Source organism: Hyperolius riggenbachi, chromosome 10, assembly GCF_040937935.1.
Source record: "Hyperolius riggenbachi isolate aHypRig1 chromosome 10, aHypRig1.pri, whole genome shotgun sequence".
NCBI lineage: Eukaryota > Metazoa > Chordata > Amphibia > Anura > Hyperoliidae > Hyperolius > Hyperolius riggenbachi.
In genome coordinates, this window is record NC_090655.1 from 29,418,598 (window position 1) to 29,440,258 (window position 21,661).

At 44.7% G+C, this 21,661-nt stretch overlaps 1 protein-coding gene across 1 annotated transcript in view; it reads right to left on the minus strand.

The window, feature by feature from the left end:
- Positions 1-21,661, minus strand: part of LOC137535755 (alpha-2-macroglobulin-like) — a 150,786-nt gene that overhangs the window by 83,830 nt on the left and 45,295 nt on the right. Inside the window, exons 10-14 of the mRNA XM_068257633.1 lie at positions 21,147-21,256; positions 18,695-18,853; positions 16,491-16,721; positions 13,381-13,447; positions 11,078-11,223 (exon numbers count right to left, since the gene is read on the minus strand). Coding sequence (XP_068113734.1) covers positions 11,078-11,223; positions 13,381-13,447; positions 16,491-16,721; positions 18,695-18,853; positions 21,147-21,256 — 713 coding nt within the window. The remainder of the gene's footprint in view (positions 1-11,077; positions 11,224-13,380; positions 13,448-16,490; positions 16,722-18,694; positions 18,854-21,146; positions 21,257-21,661) is intronic.

Genomic DNA, 21,661 nt, shown 5'->3' on the forward strand with positions numbered 1-21,661 from the left:
TCCCCCATGCAGACTGGGATAGCCAGAATGCGGAGCACCGGCCGCGTGGGGCTCCGCACCCTGACTATACCAGCCCGCATGGTCCATGGATTGGGGGGTCTCGGAAGGGGAGGGGCAGCCAAGCTTTCCCCTCCCCCTCCGAGCCCTTGTCCAATCCAAGGACAAGGGGCTCTTCTCCACCTCCGATGGGCGGTGGAGGTGGAGGCCGCGATTTCCTGGGGGGGAGGTTCATGGTGGCATCTGGGAGTCCCCTTTAAAAAGGGGTCCCCCAGATGCCCACCCCCCCTCCCAGGAGAAATGAGTATAGAGGTACTTGTACCCCTTACCCATTTCCTTTAAGAGTTAAAAGTAAATAAACACACAGACACTTTGAAAAAGTATTTTAATTGAACAAAAAACATAACCACGAAAAAAGTCCTTTAATATTCTTAATTAACCATTAATACTTACCTGTCCCTTTAAAAGCCAGTTCCCACGCAATATCCTCGGAAATATACTAATCAGTTACAATGTAACAAAGCTATTACAATGTAACAACTTTGTTACTTTGTAACACCACCGCACCCGACGTCACTCGCCGCCACCGCCGCGTCTGCGCTGACCCGACAGAGCTCTGAGCTATATAGCTCAGAGCTCCCTAAGCATCTTTGTATTTGGGCTCCAAGGAGCCCCATTGGTCCTTAGCAGACCAATGGGGTTCCTTTAAATCAGAAGGAACCCCATTGGTCTGCTAAGGACCAATGGGGCTCCTTGGAGCCCAAATACAAAGCTGCTAAGAGAGCTCTGAGCTATATAGCTCAGAGCTCTGTCGGGTCAGTGCGGGACGCTAAGTCCCCGCCGCCTCCCGCTGTCCTCCCCGCCTCTTCCACATGTCACCCACATGTCACCCACATGTGGGTGACATGTGGGTGACAGATGTGGGCGGGGCTGACAGCGGGAGGCGGCGGGGACTTAGCGTCCCGCACTGACCCGACAGAGCTCTGAGCTATATAGCTCAGAGCTCTCTTAGCATCTTTGTATTTGGGCTCCAAGGAGCCCCATTGGTCCTTAGCAGACCAATGGGGTTCCTTCTGATTTAAAGGAACCCCATTGGTCTGCTAAGGACCAATGGGGCTCCTTGGAGCCCAAATACAAAGATGCTTAGGGAGCTCTGAGCTATATAGCTCAGAGCTCTGTCGGGTCAGCGCAGACGCGGCGGTGGCGGCGAGTGACGTCGGGTGCGGTGGTGTTACAAAGTAACAAAGTTGTTACATTGTAATAGCTTTGTTACATTGTAACTGATTAGTATATTTCCGAGGATATTGCGTGGGAACTGGCTTTTAAAGGGACAGGTAAGTATTAATGGTTAATTAAGAATATTAAAGGACTTTTTTCGTGGTTATGTTTTTTGTTCAATTAAAATACTTTTTCAAAGTGTCTGTGTGTTTATTTACTTTTACCTCTTAAAGGAAATGGGTAAGGGGTACAAGTACCTCTATACTCATTTCTCCTGGGAGGGGGGGTGGGCATCTGGGGGACCCCTTTTTAAAGGGGACTCCCAGATGCCACCATGAACCTCCCCCCCAGGAAATCGCGGCCTCCACCTCCACCGCCCATCGGAGGTGGAGAAGAGCCCCTTGTCCTTGGATTGGACAAGGGCTCGGAGGGGGAGGGGAAAGCTTGGCTGCCCCTCCCCTTCCGAGACCCCCCAATCCATGGACCATGCGGGCTGGTATAGTCAGGGTGCGGAGCCCCACGCGGCCGGTGCTCCGCATTCTGGCTATCCCAGTCTGCATGGGGGACAAGGGGTTAAAGAGGTCTGGGAGGGGGGACCCCACGTCGTTTTTTTTTTAATATTTCCCACACTCAGAACGAAGTAAGTAAAACTCTTCCCACTTGGGGGAATCTATGAAAATAAAACACTATTGTTACCTGTGCAAAAAAAAACTGACATTTTCCGCATTTAAAAGACATTTTTGCCCTTGAAACTTAAAAATCGATTTTCTCAAAAACTATAAGGTCTTTTTGAAAAAAAAATTTTTCCTCTTATTCCCACTGATCCCCTTAATATACCCTGTAAATTTGGTGTTTCTAAATTTTAAGCAGGCTTTGCTATTAACCGTTAAAGTCGGCGGGTTTTTAAATGTATCTATTTTTCCTTTGAAACTTTAACATCGATTTTCTCAAAAACTATAAAGTCTTTTTGAAAAAAATTTTTTTCCTCTTATTCCTTCTGATCTCCTTAATATATTCTCCAAATTTGAGGCTCTTAGCACTTAAGGGGGCTTTGCTATTAACCCTTAAAGTCGGCGGCTTTTTTATATTATACGGGAGCGTAATATTACACGATTACGGCAGACTGTGTAATTTCAATGGGAGTTTACTGTCTTACGCGTAATTTGTTACGCGTAAAACGTAACCCACGGTCTACGCGTAATTAATTACGCGTAATACCGTAACCTTACACGTAACGCTTACGGTGCATTTGTAGTGAATTACGATGCGTAATTACGCTAATGCGTAATTTCGGCCCAGCACTGTTCCGCGGAAGTTCGCTAACCAGGTTCGCGAACCTAAAATCGGAGGTTCGGCCCAACTCTATTCAACATAAGGTGATACATTATAAGGAGGAATATGGCAATAGCTGTCTAACTTAATTATCTAAGCCACTGGAGGTTGGATGCAGAATGGCATCTCCAGAAATTGTACTAGATGATTGGTTCAGACAACCGGTTATGAGCAATTTAGAATATAGAGATAACCAGAAAAAGGAAAATTTCACATTTCTAAAACACAGTTGATGATATCTGAAATGTGTACTGGAGCAATGATCCAGTCAGCTAAGGGTCCATTGTTACTTACACAGAATATAGAGTGAATACAGGAAAAAAAAAAAACCAAAAGTTTAGCAAACAATCTAACCAGGTCCGGATTTACATCACATCCGGGCCCAGATGTCCTGGTACCCTAGACTTCCCCCTCCATGGACCTACAAACCCCTCCCCGAACCGCACCGCAAGTGTGCTGGCTGGCCCAGCTTTCACTTCTCCCTTACTTGCCCGTCATAGGTAGAGGTGTCTCTTAGTATTAAATAGCCAGTGGTACCCTCAGTATTAAGTAGCCAGCGGTGCCCCCAACTGTAGGGAAATCTCGTCAGTGGAATGCCAAGAGCCGATTGAGTAACTTCTCATTATGATCTGCTCTGGACTCTGCATAGGGAAGGAGGAAGGGAGGCACTAGGGGAGGAGAGTGAGCTGCCTTTCCATCATCAGGTGCCTGTAGGTAGTGTTGGGCGAACATCTAGATGTTCGGGTTCGGGCCGAACAGGCCGAACATGGCCGCGATGTTCGGGTGTTCGACCCGAACTCCGAACATAATGGAAGTCAATGGGGACCCGAACTTTTGTGGTTTGTAAAGCCTCCTTACATGCTACATACCCCAAATTTACAGGGTATGTGCACCTTGGGAGTGGGTACAAGAGGAAAAAAAATTTAGCAAAAAGAGCTTATAGTTTTTGAGAAAATCGATTTTAAAGTTTCAAAGGGAAAACTGTCTTTTAAATGCGGGAAATGTCTGTTTTCTTTGCACAGGTAACATGCTTTTTGTCGGCATGCAGTCATAAATGTAATACATATAAGAGGTTCCAGGAAAAGGGACCGGTAATGCTAACCCAGCAGCAGCACACGTGATGGAACAGGAGGAGGGTGGCGCAGGAGGAGAAGGCCACGCTTTGAGACACAACAACCCAGGCCTTGCATGAGGACAAGAAGCGTGCGGATAGCATGCTTTGTACCACCATGCAGTCATAAATGTAATAAAGATAAGTGGTTCAATAAACAGGGACCACGCGGCAACGCTAACCCAGCAGCAGCACACGTGATGGAACAGGAGGAGGCGCAGGAGGAGAAGGCCACGCTTTGTGAGACACAACAACCCAGGCCTTGCATGAGGACAAAAAGCGTGCGGATAGCATGCTTTGTACCGCCATGTAGTCATAAATGTAATAAAGATAAGAGGTTCAATAAACAGGGACCACGCGGCAACGCTAACCCAGCAGCAGCAGCAGCAGCAGCACACGTGATGGAACAGGAGGAGGCGCAGGAGGAGAAGGCCACGCTTTGTGAGACACAACAACCCAGGCCTTGCATGAGGACAAAAAGCGTGCGGATAGCATGCTTTGTACCGCCATGTAGTCATAAATGTAATAAAGATAAGAGGTTCCATAAACAGGGACCGGCAACGGTAACCCAGCAGCAGCAGCAGCAGCAGCAGCACACGTGATGGAACAGGAGGAGGCGCAGGAGGAGAAGGCCACGCTTTGTGAGACACAACAACCCAGGCCTTGCATGAGGACAAAAAGCGTGCGGATAGCATGCTTTGTACCGCCATGTAGTCATAAATGTAATAAAGATAAGAGGTTCCATAAACAGGGACCGGCAACGGTAACCCAGCAGCAGCAGCAGCAGCAGCAGCACACGTGATGGAACAGGAGGAGGCGCAGGAGGAGAAGGCCACGCTTTGTGAGACACAACAACCCAGGCCTTGCATGAGGACAAAAAGCGTGCGGATATAGCAGCAATGCTTTTTGCCGCCATGCAGTCATAAATGTAATACAGATGAGAGGTTCAATAAACAGGGACCGGAAACGCTAAACCATCCCAGATGTTCATCGGTCATGTTACTTGGTTGGGGTCCAGGAGTGTTGCGTAGTCGTTTCCAATCCAGGATTGATTCATTTTAATTTGAGTCAGACGGTCTGCATTTTCTGTGGAGAGGCGGATACGCCGATCTGTGATGATGCCTCCGGCAGCACTGAAACAGCGTTCCGACATAACGCTGGCTGCCGGGCAAGCCAGCACCTCTATTGCGTACATTGCCAGTTCGTGCCAGGTGTCTAGCTTCATGCCCGGTTTCAGGTCCAGCGGTGCCAGCCACAAATCCGTCTGTTCCTTTATTCCCCTCCAAATTTCCTCCCCTGTGTGCTGCTTATCCCCAAGGCAGATCAGCTTCAGCAACGCTTGCTGACGCATGCCAACAGCTGTGCTGCACTGCTTCCACGATCCTACTGCTGCTGGTGCTGGGTTAGCATTTCCGGATGAGGTACAGCTTTGAGATGCGTTGGAGGAGAAGGAGTCAGAGAGGTAGGTGCTGCTGTTGTTATCCAGCTGTTTGCGGCGTGGGCAACACCCGCGCCGTAGCAGGTGAGGAATCGCTGCCAGGCTCCACAAGGTTCACCCAGTGCGCGGTAAGGGAGATGTATCGACCCTGGCCGAACGCACTCGTCCAGGTGTCAGTGGTGAGGTGAACCTTGCAGGCAACGGCATTCTTCAAGCTTCGGGTTATTTAGCTGACCACGTGCTCATGCAACTCAGGCACTGCAGAGCGCGCAAAGTGGTAGCGGCTGGGAACCACGTAACGTGGGATGGCCACTGACATCATGCCCTTGAAGCTGTTTGTCTCCACCACTCGATATGGCAGCATTTCGCAGGCCAGAAGCTTGGCTATGCTGGCTGGCTGTTACTGCCACGGCCCGGGGGTCATTTGCTGGCAATTTCCTCTTGTGCTCAAACATCTCAGAGACAGACAACTCAACCGTAGCGCTGCACACCGAAGGGCTGTTGGTTGTTGTGTTTGATGAACACTGGGAGACCTCAAGAGCACTAGTCCGGAAAGTGACAGTGTCAGCATCGTCTGATGTTTGTGAATGTTGTGAACCACGCAATGGCTGGGCTACTGCTGCTGCTGAGGCGGGTCTGGTGGTGAGTCTGGTGAACCCAAGGGAGGCAGTGTTGCTGGTGGTACCCTGTCCTGCCGCGTTTGCCCACAGAGTGGGATGTTTGGATAGAATGTGGCGGCTCATGCTGGTGGTGGAGAGGTTGTTAATACTTTTCCCCCTGCTCAGGCGGGTCTTGCACACCTTGCAAATCGCCATGGTAACATCCTCAGTGCAGTCTTCAAAGAAAGCCCAGACTTTAACTGGCTGAGGACTCGGACCTCGTGCGTGATGTGCTGGTGCTGCTTAACCCACTGCTGGACGCTTGAGAGGTCATCCAAGTAATTATCTGGTCCTGTTCTTTTGGATCTGTGAGGGTTGTTGTCCTGGACAACATGGGCAGTATTGAGTGGGTTTTCTTGGGTGCTCCCCTGTGGCCTGTACGTGAACCGTCAGGGGAAACACCTCTTCCCTTGCCCCTCCCTCTTTCACCGGATTTCTTCCTCATTTCACTTATCCTTAAAGTACACGCTGACTGGCAGCAGTACAGTGGCAGTACAGAAATGCTATACAGTGGTGGGTGAGCGGTGTACCACTATTGTCAGCAGTGACACAGAGCACAATGCTATACAGTGGCGGGTGAGCGGTGTACTACTGTTCCCAGCAGACACAGAGTGGAAGTAAACACAATGCTATATAGTGTGGCTGAGCCGTGTACACAGAGTGGCATTAAACACAATGCTATATAGTCTGCTATATAGTCACCCCGAACAGGGTGATGTTCTGCAGAACCCAAACAGTGGCAAACACTGTTCGCCCAACACTACTGGGAGGGAACGCAGATTTTAGTACCTAAACACACGATACAACATGTTTTCCGGGGTCGGACTCTGAGGCACATACAGATGGTCCCGATCATCATCCTCATCATACAACTCTTCTCCTGAGTCTGACCCACCCACCACCTCTGCCACCCCAACATCCCCAGACACAGACCCCTCATCGTCCTCAACATTAACTTGGGATGCTGGCCTGAGCCAGACCTCCTCCTCCACATCAGGCCCCATCATCTCCTCAATGGCAGCCCTCATTAATCGCTCTGGCGACGGACTGATGGACACAACGTTCTCCTCCGGGGAGGGCTGCTGCTGACCACTGGCTGCTGGGGTGGATGTTATAGCTTGCGTGGGGCGTTGGCTGTTGCTGTTGTTGGGAGTGCTGCTCACAGCGGAGGTCTCTGGGGAACTCATGTTGAGCTCATATAGTGGTTGACGGTGAGTGGAGTATTACTGATCCCAGCAATATACACACTGACTGGCAGAGTACGCAATGCTATATAGTGTGGCTGAGCGGTGTACACAGAGTGGCAGTAAACACAATGCTATATAGTCTGGCTGAGCGAGCGGTGTACTACTGTTCCCAGCAGAATCAGAGTGGCAGTAAACAATGGTATATAGTCTGGCTGAGCGGTGTACACAGAGTGTCAGTAAACAATGGTATATAGTCTGGCTGAGCGAGCGGTGTACTACTGTTCCCAGCAGAATCAGAGTGGCAGTAAACAATGGTATATAGTCTGGCTGAGCGGTGTACACAGAGTGTCAGTAAACAATGGTATATAGTCTGGCTGAGCGGTGTACACACAATGCTATATAGTCTGCTATATAGTGTCAGTAAACAATGGTATATAGTCTGGCTGAGCGAGCGGTGTACTACTGTTCCCAGCAGAATCAGAGTGGCAGTAAACAATGGTATATAGTCTGGCTGAGCGGTGTACATAGAGTGTCAGTAAACAATGGTATATAGTCTGGCTGAGCGAGCGGTGTACTACTGTTCCCAGCAGTGACACAATGACAGGGGGGACCCTGGCTAGCGTGGCTGGAGCGCGAACTACCCTGCCTGCCTACCCAAAGCTAAACCCACAGACAAATGGCGGAGATATGACGTGGTTCGGGTATTTATTTACCCGAACCACGTGACCGTTCGGCCAATCAGAGCGCGTTCGGGTCCGAACCACGTGACCCGTTCGGCCAATCACAGCGCTAGCCGAACGTTCGGGGAACGTTCGGCCATGCGCTCTTAGTTCGGCCATGTGGCCGAACGGTTTGGCCGAGCACCGTCAGGTGTTCGGCCGAACTCGAACATCACCCGAACAGGGTGATGTTCTGCAGAACCCGAACAGTGGCGAACACTGTTTGCCCAACACTACCTGTAGGCATGTGCCTACAGTGCCGTATGGAAAATCCAGCCCTGAATCTAACTACCTTAGAATGTCAGCCAAATTATAGTAACTAATGTCCGAGGACAATCTGCTTCTGATTTTACTCTCCATTGTCATGTTCTATCGGTGGATGTTCCATTGCATACTGTAATTCATATTCGATTCTTTTGAGAGTTGCTTTACTGGTTAAATCCAAAACCTTTCCAAATGGGCTATGCTTCCATTATTCATGCACATACATTATTAAACTATTGAGTGATCTTAGGGCATTCGGATTACTAGCTCTGCAGTTCAAAATTCCACCTCTCCTTCTCCTCATTCATTTAGTCTGCTCTGACTCTTCATGACTATATGACCTCTGCCGTCCTTTTCTCCTTTTCCTCTCAATTTTTCCAAGTAACAAGGTGTAACGATTGTGGAATTATCTCCGTGGTCAGCGCACAAGATGCACGCTGACACTGCGGAATTCCTCCACAAGCGTTTGAATAACAGAACCCAGCTTTGGTGCAATGCACCTGTAGAGGGGAATTCCCACAGGCAGATGGAGCTGTGGAGTGCAGAGGAATAAACCCTCTGCACTGCCACATATGCCCGATAGGAATTGTACGAGGGGAAGCAGTACAGGGCAAGATAGCCCCTAGTGAGAGAGAGTAAGCACAGAGACAGAATGTATGTATGTCCACCAATCTAGTCGCCACCTGGCGACGGTGAACACACAACAGCGAAGACAAAGTGGGAAAGCAATCGCAAGAATGGCGATTGCTAATAGCGACACAAGACTGAGTAACGACAGAGCATAGGTGTAGTAAGAAAGACACAGCAAACAATAATGATCAGAACGCCAAGGAAAATAACAAATGCACTACCTAAACGCGGTCGCCGCATGAGAAGCGCAACAGCGACAAAACACGTTAATGGCGCGGTCTCCGCATGAGAAGCACAACAGAGACAAAACACGCCAACCCTGACTAACAAATGAACCCAGAAAAACAAACAAACAAATAACAGAAATGCTTGCTAATCGGTTGCCTTACCTCAGGCAACAGCAAGCGTTTACTCCGGTCAAACAGACAACAGGAACAAGTCAGATAGGATCCACTGCTCTTCTGCAAGAGCAAGTGCGATCCGTACACAAAAACAGGACTGAAAGGATCCACTGCTCTTCCGCAAGAGCGAGTGCGATCCGCACAACAAGACAGAAGGAGTAACCAATAGCAACCGTAGCCGAGGTTACACTCCAAGATTCAGACTAGAAAGATCCACCGCCTCTAACGCTAGGGCAAATGCGATCTATGTTCAGGACAGAACGATTCACTATTGGCAACCGCTAGCAACAGTGCAATCGCAAGGACAAGACAAGACAGAATAGGCAATACAAATAATGTACTTCACTAAGCTAGAAGGAATGCCAGTGCACTCCCAAGGAGCTATTCTAAGATAGCAATATTAGCAAACAATAAGCAGAGGGCTGAGACTCCAGGTAAGTTAGCAAGAACAAACCTTCATGACCAGCAGGGAATTCTGGGAGGAAATGGTATTTATACTGCAAGCCATCAAAGAAAGCAGCTAAGCAATTTGCATGACAAGTGGATGCAAATTCCTCACCAGAACAGCAACTCTGAAACTTGCAGAGTAAAGACAGGTCTCTTTTCCAGAGACCTGCAGCACTCAGACCTAAAAAATGATCAAAAAGCTGTCTGCCTGTGCAGACAGCAGAGCAGATCATTACGCAAGGATTTTTTTTTTTGTGTTCTCATTATGTGACTAAAGTACAGCGGGATTGCCTGATGCTGGATACATGTGCGGTTGATTGAACCAGTTCTAAATTAACACTAACCATTGCTTCTCTGCATCCTGTGGCTCCCAGCGCCTTACCGGCATCCTCTGTGTATGACTCCCGACATGTCGCCTGACCCGCATCAGGTCAAGTGAGCCATGCATGGTCACTAGAAATCCACTTGGAGCTGCAGGATGAATAGAGGATGGCGCCCAGAGGTGATACATTATTTCTGCTTTGCGAACCGCAAAACTTCCACCCCCTTTATCGCCTCCAGCATGCCAGTTACTTGAGTCTTCCAAATGCCTGATAACAGGAACTTTGCTGTAGTATCAACCCTACTAGCAAATGCATTGGCCTTATTTATTTAAAGTGATAAAAAAAAGAATTTCTACATACCAGGGGCTTCTTCCAGACCCACCCGCATGGCTCTCTCCCACGCCACCGTCCTCAGTCTTCTCCATCTTCTGTACTGGGTCCTGTAACTTCCACCAGTCATTGCCAGTCTGCGCAAGAAAAGTGTGCCCTCTACTTATCTGGGTGCATCTTATTGCGGCGCCGCTCAGTTCGGCGCGGTGAAAGCCAAATGATGGCTTTCACCGCTGGCGCTAAATTCCGAGGCGGTGTTAAATACTATTCCTCCTCCGAGCTGTCGCAACTCGGATGGAGATGTAATTCGGGGACTGGCAGCCTCCAGAGCCCCAAATAACCATTACGCACCCCACGCAGCATAGCATTGCTGCTATGAGGTGCCTAGTTTTGGCACTCGGCTCTTAGAGCCGAGTGTCGAAATCAGCTGATCCACTACTTATCTCTCCAGCGGCTGCTGAAGAGATATGTAAATAGCACACTTCACTTGCATCAGACTGGCTGCAACTGGAGGACATTACGGGACCTGGTACAGAAAACAGAGAAGACTGAGAACGGTGGCGTAGGAGCAATCCGAGCGCAGGGTCTGGAGGAAGCCCCATAACACCTTTTTTTCCCTCAGCTCTGGTTTTCTTTAAGTATTGACTGGTTTGATCTTATGGCAGTCCAGGGAACTCTCAAAATCTTTCTCCACACCCATTACTCAAAAGCATCAATTTTTCTAGGCATGACCTTATTTATAGATTTATAGTCCAACTTGCAGAGCCATATGTTACTACCGGGAAGACCATGGCTCTAACTATCCTGATATTTGTTGGTAGCATGACATTTCTACCCTGTAGTGTTGTGTCCAATTTTGCCACAGCTTTCCTCCCAAGTAACAAGTGTCTCTTAATCTCATGGCTGCGGTCACCATCTGCAGAGATATTTGACCCCAGGAAGATATAATCTGATGCAACGTCTACTTTTTCAATAAGAATCAAGCACACTTATTTAAAGATTTATTCAGTATCCTACTCACTTTATTCGGAAAGCACCTCTGTACTTTGTAATTTGCTGAGTCAGCCAGAATCTCTCCCCCTGGTAACAGAATATACACAAGGGCCCGAAGTGTAGAGGACTTGCCTGCATGCAAAGCAAACTTCACTGTAGTCGTGCCATGAAGGTCTGTAACAGATGAATAAGAGTATAATGGGTCTTAATTGTGGAAAAAGAGTAAAATAGGTTAGCAGGTTTAGGGAATAAAGTGACAAAAAAAAATAAAACTGGGCAAAATAGAGCAAAATGTACAGAGATCATAATATTATGGGCATGGAAAAATGCCCTTTCTTTAAATGCATTGAAGTTAACTAATATGTGAAAAACAATTTTTAGCCACTGAGGTCAATGGTCGTCAGAAAACTTGTTTTTAAGAAATGTTAATTTTCACGAAAAGTGTATTTCAAACTCTTCCCTACAGTGCATAACTGTGGAGGAGACATGCAAGATGAGCTCATGGATAGTGGTGATAGAGCAGAATTTTGAGAGAAACAAAACGGTACCCACTCATGTCAGAGGAGAGGGGTGCCACAGAGAGTATTAATTTATTTGGATGTTGTAATTTTGCTGCTGCATTTTACTCTTCACTCCATACTCCTAACACTTCCTGTTTCACAGCCAGGACTTCCCCTGCGTCAGGGGGATGGAACTCAGCATGGAGCGCTGTGCAAGAGGACATCAACCAGGTAAATTAACCTGTGGTGGCCCCCTCCTTTGACATGAGTGGGTACAGTTTTTCTTCTCTTCTCTACTCAAAATCAGTGACCAGACATTCACTACCTGCAACTGAAAAAAGATAACAGGAACATTCCTAAAATTGTCTACAGGGAAAGGTAAGTAACAAGACAGAATAGGGCTGATTCACAAAGCTTTTCTGTTTAATCATCTCACCTTACATATTAACTTATTCATTTCTCTTTAAATGACTTAACTCTCCTTAAAGTGGACCCAAATTAAAAATACAAGATTTAAGAAATAAAATCTATTTTCTAAATTATAATAATAAATAGCAGCCTTTTTCAGCTGCATGATGACAAATATAAAATATTTTACATTTTTATTGGAGGAACTTCTCCCTTCCTTTCAAATTGCGGGACAGAATTCGGCAAACTGATGGAGTAGGTGGTGTCCAGCAAAGGAGGAATAGCTAATGGCTGCCACCTGTATAACCCTAGTTATGAAAAGAGAATGATGAAAAGCATGCACTGAAATGCTCATAGGCTTGAAGGAGTGTTTATGTATATTTGTATGTGTCAGAGCGGTGCAACTAAATATTTTGAATTAAAAAAATGTTTGGTTTGGGTCCGCTTTAACCTCTTTGCCGGTTTTCCTGACCTGAGCTCGGGGTAGAAAAAATAAGCTATTAGCGGTGATCCCGAGCTCAGGTCGGGGTAGGCATTGCAGAGCTTTACTTGTAGTTGTGGAGTCCCGCACGCGATCTCGCTGCGCAGCGGGACTCCAGCCTCTCTCCCCGGCAGTGTGGGGTCTTTCCCTGGCCGCCGGGATCCCCCATGTCCCCGCTATTCTTCCGGGGACCCGGCAGCCAGTTGGAGCAGCGGAGCTGTGGTGGTGGCAGCAGAGCGGTGGTGGCAGCGTGACGTCATCGGGGGCGGGGCTAATATTGAAAACGAACTTCTCTATATTAGAGAAATATAGAGAAGTTCGTTTATATGTATATTAGCGCCATCTTGTGGGCAAAGAGAAAACTGCAGCACAGGAGCCCAGGAAGGTACATTTTTTTTTATTTTGCTGCAGATCTCCATGCCAGAATGATTTTTTTTCAGGTTTTAGGGTCTGAAAGAGTGGAAAAAAATTGCACCGCTTTTAGACCCTAAAATCTGGAAAGAATCAGACCGCCAAGGAGGTTAAGTGACTTGACGTATGGTTTATCTCTCCTCATCTACTTATCTCATGAATTATCTCTCCTTATTTGTTTATCTCGTGCATTAGCTATCCTTAAGGCCCATACACACGACTGATTTTTGCGAACGACGGGTTGTTTGAACGTCCCGCCGTTCAGTCGTTCACCCGCTAAATCGGGCGTGTGTACAGACTGTTGTTCGCGTGATAAGACTGAGTTTGAGCGATCCGCCCGGCGTTCAAACGGCCCGTCGTTCGAAAAAATCAGACGTGTGTATGGGCCTTTACAATTAAGGTGAAAAATAAGAAAGCTTTATGAATCAACCCCGATGTTACCTGTTGTTTTTATGAACAAAAAATTCAGGCCCACTTTAAGTTAAAAAAAAAATGTCTCAAAATATTCATTGATACATTTAATTATCTTACCTTCATTTTTATTCTCTGTGCTGATTTCTACAGATCCATGATCCTCTATAGATCCTTGGGAAGTAACCTATAAAACAGAATGCCAGAAAAAAACTCAGGTGGGTGTAGTTGAACATTTTCTTTGTTTGTCTTCTTTATGTGCTGTCCGCTGATTTTCATCATCACAACACCTCGGCTTCAATTCACAAAGCATCACCACATGCCATAAAGCCATAAAGCAGAGAACAGCTAATTTTACCATTTTTTCAAATGTCAATTTACTAAGACTGTAACGTCATGGAAAGCTGAAATTAGCGATTCGCGAGGTAAATTGTGAGGTGTGACCTGTGAGGTGAATGTCAATTGCATTACGTCTTGTATAGGCACTTCACTCCCTAGTTTAATAAAAGTGGAAAAGCAGTCCTTCACTGTTTGATTATTGATTGGGATAAACATGACTTTTAATGTTTACTATTTTTGCACAATTGTTTGCAAGTTTTGTTTTTTTGAAGGTTGTTTTTGAAGTTTGATTTTCATTTTATATATATATATATATATATATATATATATATATATATATATATATATATATATATATATATATATATATATATATATACATATATATATATACATATATATATATATACATACATACATACAGTGGGTTGCAAAAGTATTTGGCCCCCTTGAAGTTTTCCACATTTTGTCACATTACTGCCACAAACATGAATCAATTTTATTGGAATTCCACATGAAAGACCAACACAAAGTGGTGTACACATGAGAAGTGGAACGGAAATCATACATGATTCCAAACATTTTTTACAAATAAATAACTGCAAAGTTGGGTGTGCATAATTATTCGGCCCCCTTTGATCTGAGTGCAGTCAGTTGCCTATAGACATTGCCTGATGAGTGCTAATGACTAAATAGAGTGCACCTGTGTGTAATCTAATGTCAGTACAAATACAGATGCTCTGTGAGGGCCTCAGAGGTTGTCTAAGAGAATATTGGGAGCAACAACACCGTGAAGTCCAAAGAACACACAAGACAGGTCAGGGATCAAGTTATTGAGAAATTTAAAGCAGGCTTAGGCTACAAAAAGATTTCCAAAGCCTTGAACATCCCACGGAGCACTGTTCAAACGATCATTCAGAAATGGAAGGAGTATGGCACAACTGTAAACCTACCAAGACGAGGCCATCCACCTAAACTCACAGGCCGAACAAGGAGAGCGCTGATCAGAAATGCAGTCAAGAGGCCCATGGTGACTCTGGACGAGCTGCAGAGATCTACAGCTCAGGTGGGAGACTCTGTCCATAGGACAACTATTAGTCATGCACTGTACAAAGTTGGCCTTTATGGAAGAGTGGCAAGAAGAAAGGCATTGTTAACAGAAAGCATAAGAAGTCCCGTTTGCAGTTTGCCACAAGCCATGTGGGGGACACAGCAACCATGTGGAAGAAGGTCCTCTGGTAAGATAAGACCAAAATGGAACGTTTTGGCCAAAATGAAAAAAGCTATGTGTGGCGGAAAACTAACACTGCACATCACTCTGAACACACCATCCCCACTGTCAAATATGGTGGTGGTAGCATCATGCTCAGGGGGTGCATCTCTTCAGCAGGGACAGGGAAGCTGGTCAGAGTTGATGGGAAGATGGATGGAGCCAAGTACAGGGCAAACTTGGAAGAAAACCTCTTGGAGACTGTAAAAGATTTGAGACTGGGGCGGAGGTTCACCTTCCAGCAGGACAATGACCCTAAACATAAAGCCAGGGCAACAATGGAATGGTTTAAAACAAAACATATCTATGTGTTAGAATGGCCCAGTCAAAGTACAGATCTAAATCCAATCGAGAATCTGTGGCAAGATCTGAAAACTGCTGTTCACAAACGCTGTCCATCTAATCTGACTGACCTGGAGCTGTTTTGCAAAGAAGAATGGGCAAGGATTTCAGTCTCTAGATGTGCAAAGCTGGTAGAGACATACCCTAAAAGACTGGCAGCTGTAACTGCAGCAAAAGGTGGTTCTACAAAGTATTGACTCAGGGGGCCGAATAATTACGCACACCCCACTTTGCAGTTATTTATTTGTAAAAAATGTTTGGAATGATGTATGATTTTCGATTCACTTCTCACATGTACACCACTTTGTATTGGTCTTTCACGTGGAATTCCAATAAAAGATGCATGTTTGTGGCAGTAATGTGACAAAATGTGGAAACCGTCAAGGGGGCTGAATACTTTTGCAACCCACTGTATATATATATATATATATATATATATATATATATACATATATATATATATATATATATATACACATACACACACACACAATATTGTATTCACTAGCTTTCCACTGTTGGAATTGAGTACACCATTGATTATTTGGCTACCGTCTCCTGTGATACGAGGTATTTTTGATACATATATAGATTTATTTATGGCAGAAGGGTGTCTGATCACAATCAGAATTTGGAGAATTTTTCATTGCTTTTAATTTGTTTTATTGTGTATGTTAACATTATGCTCTAATAAAGTTTACATCATTAAGTTTTGGCTACTTAAAGGAGTACACTTCTTTTTACATTTCTGGGCATCTTGTTTCTGGTATTATTGTGAAGTGAATACCTCATAAATGTCAATTCACAAAGAATAATAATATGTTTGACCCCATATTTCTATACTCCATATCTGATCGTCATCCCACCATCCTATGAGTCTCACAAACTGTGTTTCCTCCGGGCACTCCAGTTTCCTGTCACATCCCAAAAACATACAGTTAATTAGCTTCCCCCTAAATATTGGCCTTAGACTATAATACATACACTACATGATACATACATAGACATATGACTATGGTAGGGACTAGATTGTGAGCTCCTCCGAGGGACAGTTAGTGACAAGACAATATATATATAAATCTGTACAGCGCTGCGTAAGATGTCGGCGCTGTATAAATACTTAACAATAATAATTGTATGTATGTTCATTGATGAGACTGTGATGAGACTGTGAACTGCTAATTGTCCTCCAGCTGGGACATTTGAACATGTGATTTTTTTTGCCTAATCCTAATAGAGGTCCACATTTTCTGAATGAACAGTACGCTCAGGTTCTCACCAAATAGTGGAGATCCAAGTGGTCACCTTCTTTCATCAGCTCTGATTGTTTAATGATATATTGCACCTGAACCTCCTGCTGACCTTCACAAGGGAGGACTTTATCCACAGAGTGGAGCTTCAGGAAACTATTGCTGGTAGAATAGAAAGGTTTAAGGTTCATGTATGACTGGCCATAGTCAGCTACCATGACTCCATAACTGTATGGCAGCAGCGTCAGGTTCGTTTGTACCTTGAAAAGAAGATACATATATTACTTGTTCATTTTCAGCAAAACAATCTCCAAATGGTACATTCGACTTAACTGAAAGAGCAAGATTACTGATGAACAGAGATGATCAGTTTCTCCTACATGAGTTTTCTATATATGAAATCCAATAAGACAAAACAGGAAGTAGAAAACACGATCATGTGATTGCCTCTGATTGGTGGACCCAAACTCTTGCACATGTCACAATGAAAAAAGTTTTTCATTCCACATAAACTAGCTGAAAAATTCACTACTCTAAGCTCCACTGTAAAGGATCACTTGTTACTAGGATTTTGATTCACAAAACAGCATCATGGGGACCGTAACACATAGATTTACATACTTTATTTTAACCCATAGCCATTGGGACAGTTGGGAGCTATGTAAATACTCCATACAGCTATTGACATGGCAAAAAAACTGTTATCTCATACTACGACACCACCTTACCTCTGTTGTGGAGATTTACATATGAGCCTGAGGCATTGCGTGACTTAAAGTGTACCCAAGGAGAAGCTTGTATTAAAAAGTAGATACTTTCCTAAGAAGAGAGAGGCCCCTGGATCCTATAGAGGCTTCTGCAGCTGCCATCTAGTCCCCCCGTCACCAAGCACTGTCTTGGGCAGTGGCGTGGAGCAGGAGGAAGGGAAGCCTCTTGATCCTCCCTCTCCTTAGTTAAGTATACAATTTTTGACATTGTGGATGCCTTAGGTTCTCTTTAAGTAAACACTTGGGAAGTAATAGCTAAGTACAGGTCACTAGTCTTGAATTGTGGAATTAGAATTTTGAATTGCCCTTAATAAAAAAATACTGTTAATCATGATTGCAAATAGTTGCATAATCTTTGTATGTTCTGCATAGTAACGATCCAGGAATCATGATCACATAGGTAGGGTAGGTATGGTTCCTAGGCACCAGTTATTATTGGGTCCTTCCTGACCCTTGCAATATAGAGGTTTCAGCTCCCCCTAAAAAAAATTGGAGCACAAGGCTTTTGTAAACACCCAACCCCAACAGCATTAGGAGATCTTTGTACCCCTATATAGCAGATTTTAGGGTTGCTCGTAATGAGCAAACTGCAATTACGTTTAATTACGCCTAATTTTCCGCAATTATGCATAGCGGAATTACGTTTCTGTGACCGGCTTTCATCTATGGTTATCAAACGTAATTGCGGATAAAATTACGAATTTACGCGTATGCTGAACACAGTTGTAGGCGGTATACTGTTTCTATGCATAAATTGCCCTTGATAATGCGCATTTTTGTAAGTGCATATCTGATAAATACGTTTTAAGCCCATGCAAATGCGTAACATTTACACGTAAAAATTAACGCATATAGCACATTCGTAAGTGACTTCGCAATATACATGTGAACTACGCGTAACAGCCGTAATTACACGTAGTCGTAGATTTTATGCGTAAATTCGTAAGCGTAAATTACAAACTTTGCATTACAATTACGATGCATAATTATGTTTGGGCATAGTTTTTGCTCACCCCTGGCAGTTTTAGCCTTGATCACTTTACCACCTTCACAATAGGGGTTGCCTTGCCCCCTCCCCATAACAGTATTGAGGTGTCCTAATATGACACATGTAGAGTGCATACAACGGAGGGTTCCTACCTGCCTATCTGATGTGCTCTCTCCTTCATTCTTCAGCATCCTCCCACCTCCATCCCCACCAGTGCCTCTCCTTAATTCCACCAATGGCATGCACATTCTTTATATAGCCTGTTGGTGGATCAAAGGGAACAGAGACACCCGGGGAGCCACGGACAATAAAAGAAAAGGGAGGAGCACAGCAACTGGACAGATGAGAATGCTCCACTGCCTACACTCAAAAAATGGGGGGGGGGAGCCACCATTAGCTTGCCCTTCGCACCTGTAACTGTACACAAACAAGACCACAGAAATATAAACAAAATGTATCAAACAGTGGGTATCAGTACCGATAAGGAAATACTCTTCTGCCATTCGGTTGTGTTGAGATTAAATGAAACTTCTCCTTTGTGATTTGTCACCAAGTCCTCGGGGAACACCTCGCCTTTTATTTTAAGATAAACCTTGACACCAGGCTTTGGGTCATCACCAGCATCCACAACTTTAATCTGAGCAAGATCAAACAGAGAGGAGAGAATTAGGATTCATGCATACTAAACACGTTGCCAAGTGATTTGTTCTGCTCAACAAGCCACCAACCAATGGGGTTGCTTTGCTAGGTGGTGCATCTACAATGCCTTCCCTTCTCTTGATGGGTATTTACATTTTTCTGGGAAGAAGGGGGGGGGGGGGGGGGGACAGTAATCCTTTAAGCTATGTACTAGTGGTGCTTGCAGTGAAAATTACAATTACGCAAAATTTTGCATAATATTTTGCAAGTACGCACTGTGCAATTGTGATTGCGTTAAGTACAGCATAAAACATTTTCGAATTGCAATTACGCCTGTAATTCGTAATTTGCGTTCAGTGCTTAAAAATATTTGCATACTGTATATTCACCAGTGTTCCGTGAATGAGCGGCTATTAGTTACATAGTTAATGCAAAAAATGTGTTTGTATGTGAAAAAAGGCAATTATCAGCCAGAATACTGCACACCCACAACTATTATTTAAATATTTAATGCGAAAAATGAGTTTGTATGCAAAAATAAATTTCATCAGACAGAATACTGCACACGCCCGACTATTAAATATTTAATGCAAAAAATCTGTTTGTATCCATAATACAGTTTGCAAACTATGCATAAATTACGCTATTATGCATATTTACGGTTAGTGATTGCATTTGCTAGCAAAAAAATGTTATGCGTAATCCGCAAATTTTGCATTACGATTACAATGCATAATTGCAAATTATGATTAGAGATGTGGCGAACATCTCTAAATCCATGGGTCTCTTACTACTTCCGGGTCGCAATGACCCGGAGTAGTACGCCTGCGCTGCCCGGCGGAGTGCATCCTAGATCGCACTCCTGTTGCCGGGCACTCTCTGCGCATGTGCGTGACGTCATGAGTGATTGCGACCCGGAAGTAGTAAGAGGCCCAGAGAGGTTCGCCAGGCGAACTGTTCGGCCCATCACTAATTATGATGTGTGATTAGGCATAGGTGTAATTTCTACCCATCACTAGACCACCTCAGATGAGAAACTAGCATGAATCTAGTGTGGGTACATGCTGAATCTTTAGCGATCCTTGATCCCTGAATGCACTGTTCCCCCCCCCACTTCCTCCCTCACAGGAAGCTGCTTTGTGCACCAATCATTCTCCTTCTGCCTCCCCCCGCTTATAGGGACACATCACTAGCCTGGAGGCTAGCGGCCAGTGGTGCTCATCACAAGCTCATGATCACTAGTCGGTATTCGTGGTTAAAACCCACTGATTGGGGGTATCCGAGCACCTCTGCTAGTGACACCTCTGTATAGTGTTAGCACTGCACTGTTGCTGAAGGGATACGCTGGACAACAGAAGTGCCTCCCTGTGTACGAGGCTTAGGATTGTGAACTTTTCAACACCGTTTACATTGTAAACATGCGTTGTTCACATGCCACTTGATAGTGATAAGGATGATAACTCTCAGCAGTGTGTGACATTGCCAGCAGAAACAAAATGGGAATATCAGATTTTAATTGGCTTTTGCCACTAACCTATAGTCAAGACTCTTAACTATCTGCTGTTCCACATATGTTCACACTTTACAGATTTTTCGAGTTGCAGTCAATGCAGTGCAACAGATCTTGTCTGATCCTGTGCTTTAGTCAGATTTCACATTGCCCTGTCTGCTTCTATGAAATTCCTTTGTACACCCCATTACACGTTTTCCACTACTGTAAATTGTCCAGTGCATCGGCCTGGTTCCACTACACGCAGATCGGGCGCAGATTGGATGCAGAATGGATGCAGAAAAATTGACTCCAATGAATGCCTATGGGAAAATCTGCATCAGAAAAAATCGCGTTTAGTGGAAACATGCCCATAGGCATTCATTGGAGTCCGTTTTTCTGCATCCAATCTCCATGCAGTGGAAATTTTGCAAAAAATATACCGACATGAGGAAAAAAAATCCGAAATGCATTGAAATCAACAGGCATGAGAAAAATGTCCTCAAGAAAGCTCTCATTTTCACCAAAATATGTATTTTGCAAAAATCCATATTTGCGATAAATTAAAAAAAAATAGGTTTTTTGTAAAAACCGTGTGTGTGTGTGTGTGTGTGTGTGTGTGTGTGTGTGTGTGTGTGTGTGTGTGTGTGTGTGTGTGTGCGTGCGTACGTGCGTGCGGTGTGGTGTGTGTGTGTGTGTGTGTGTGTGTGTGTGTGTATGAGGGGATATCATAAAGTTGTTTTGCTTTTTTAAAGTACCTGGCAATGAGGTTGCCTGTCAGGCAGAAGTATTTGCGACTCACCACTCCATTGTAGGGGATCCCAGCCTTGTAGTTGCCATCAGCATCGACAAAAGACACCTTGTTTATTACGTTGGTCACACTAGTTGTACTAGCTGTAGATAACTCAATTCCTTCAAACAAAAACATGGAAAATTAGTGTGATGTAAGATATATGGTATGCACTTTTGTGTTTGTTTGTCTTTATCTTAATGAATAGGTACATCTTACAATCTGGCTATTCAGTATCCTTTTGTATCCTTTTGTGCTTCTTAACAGTAATTTAAATCTTCTTCACCAAATGTTTTTATTTTTAAATGGAAAAAAAACCCTTAAACAGTTTATTAGGTCCACTGATATGCTCCCTTTCTCCTATCTTCTTTAGTTGATCAAGGGGTCTTGATGGAAAGCAGTGGTGCTCAAATACCCCTTTTTAAAATTCGAGTTTGGTCGAATTCGAATAGTAAATTATTCGAGGTCAGTCGAATATTCGAGTCGAATAATTTTTACTATTCGATTCGACCTCGGACTTCGAGCTC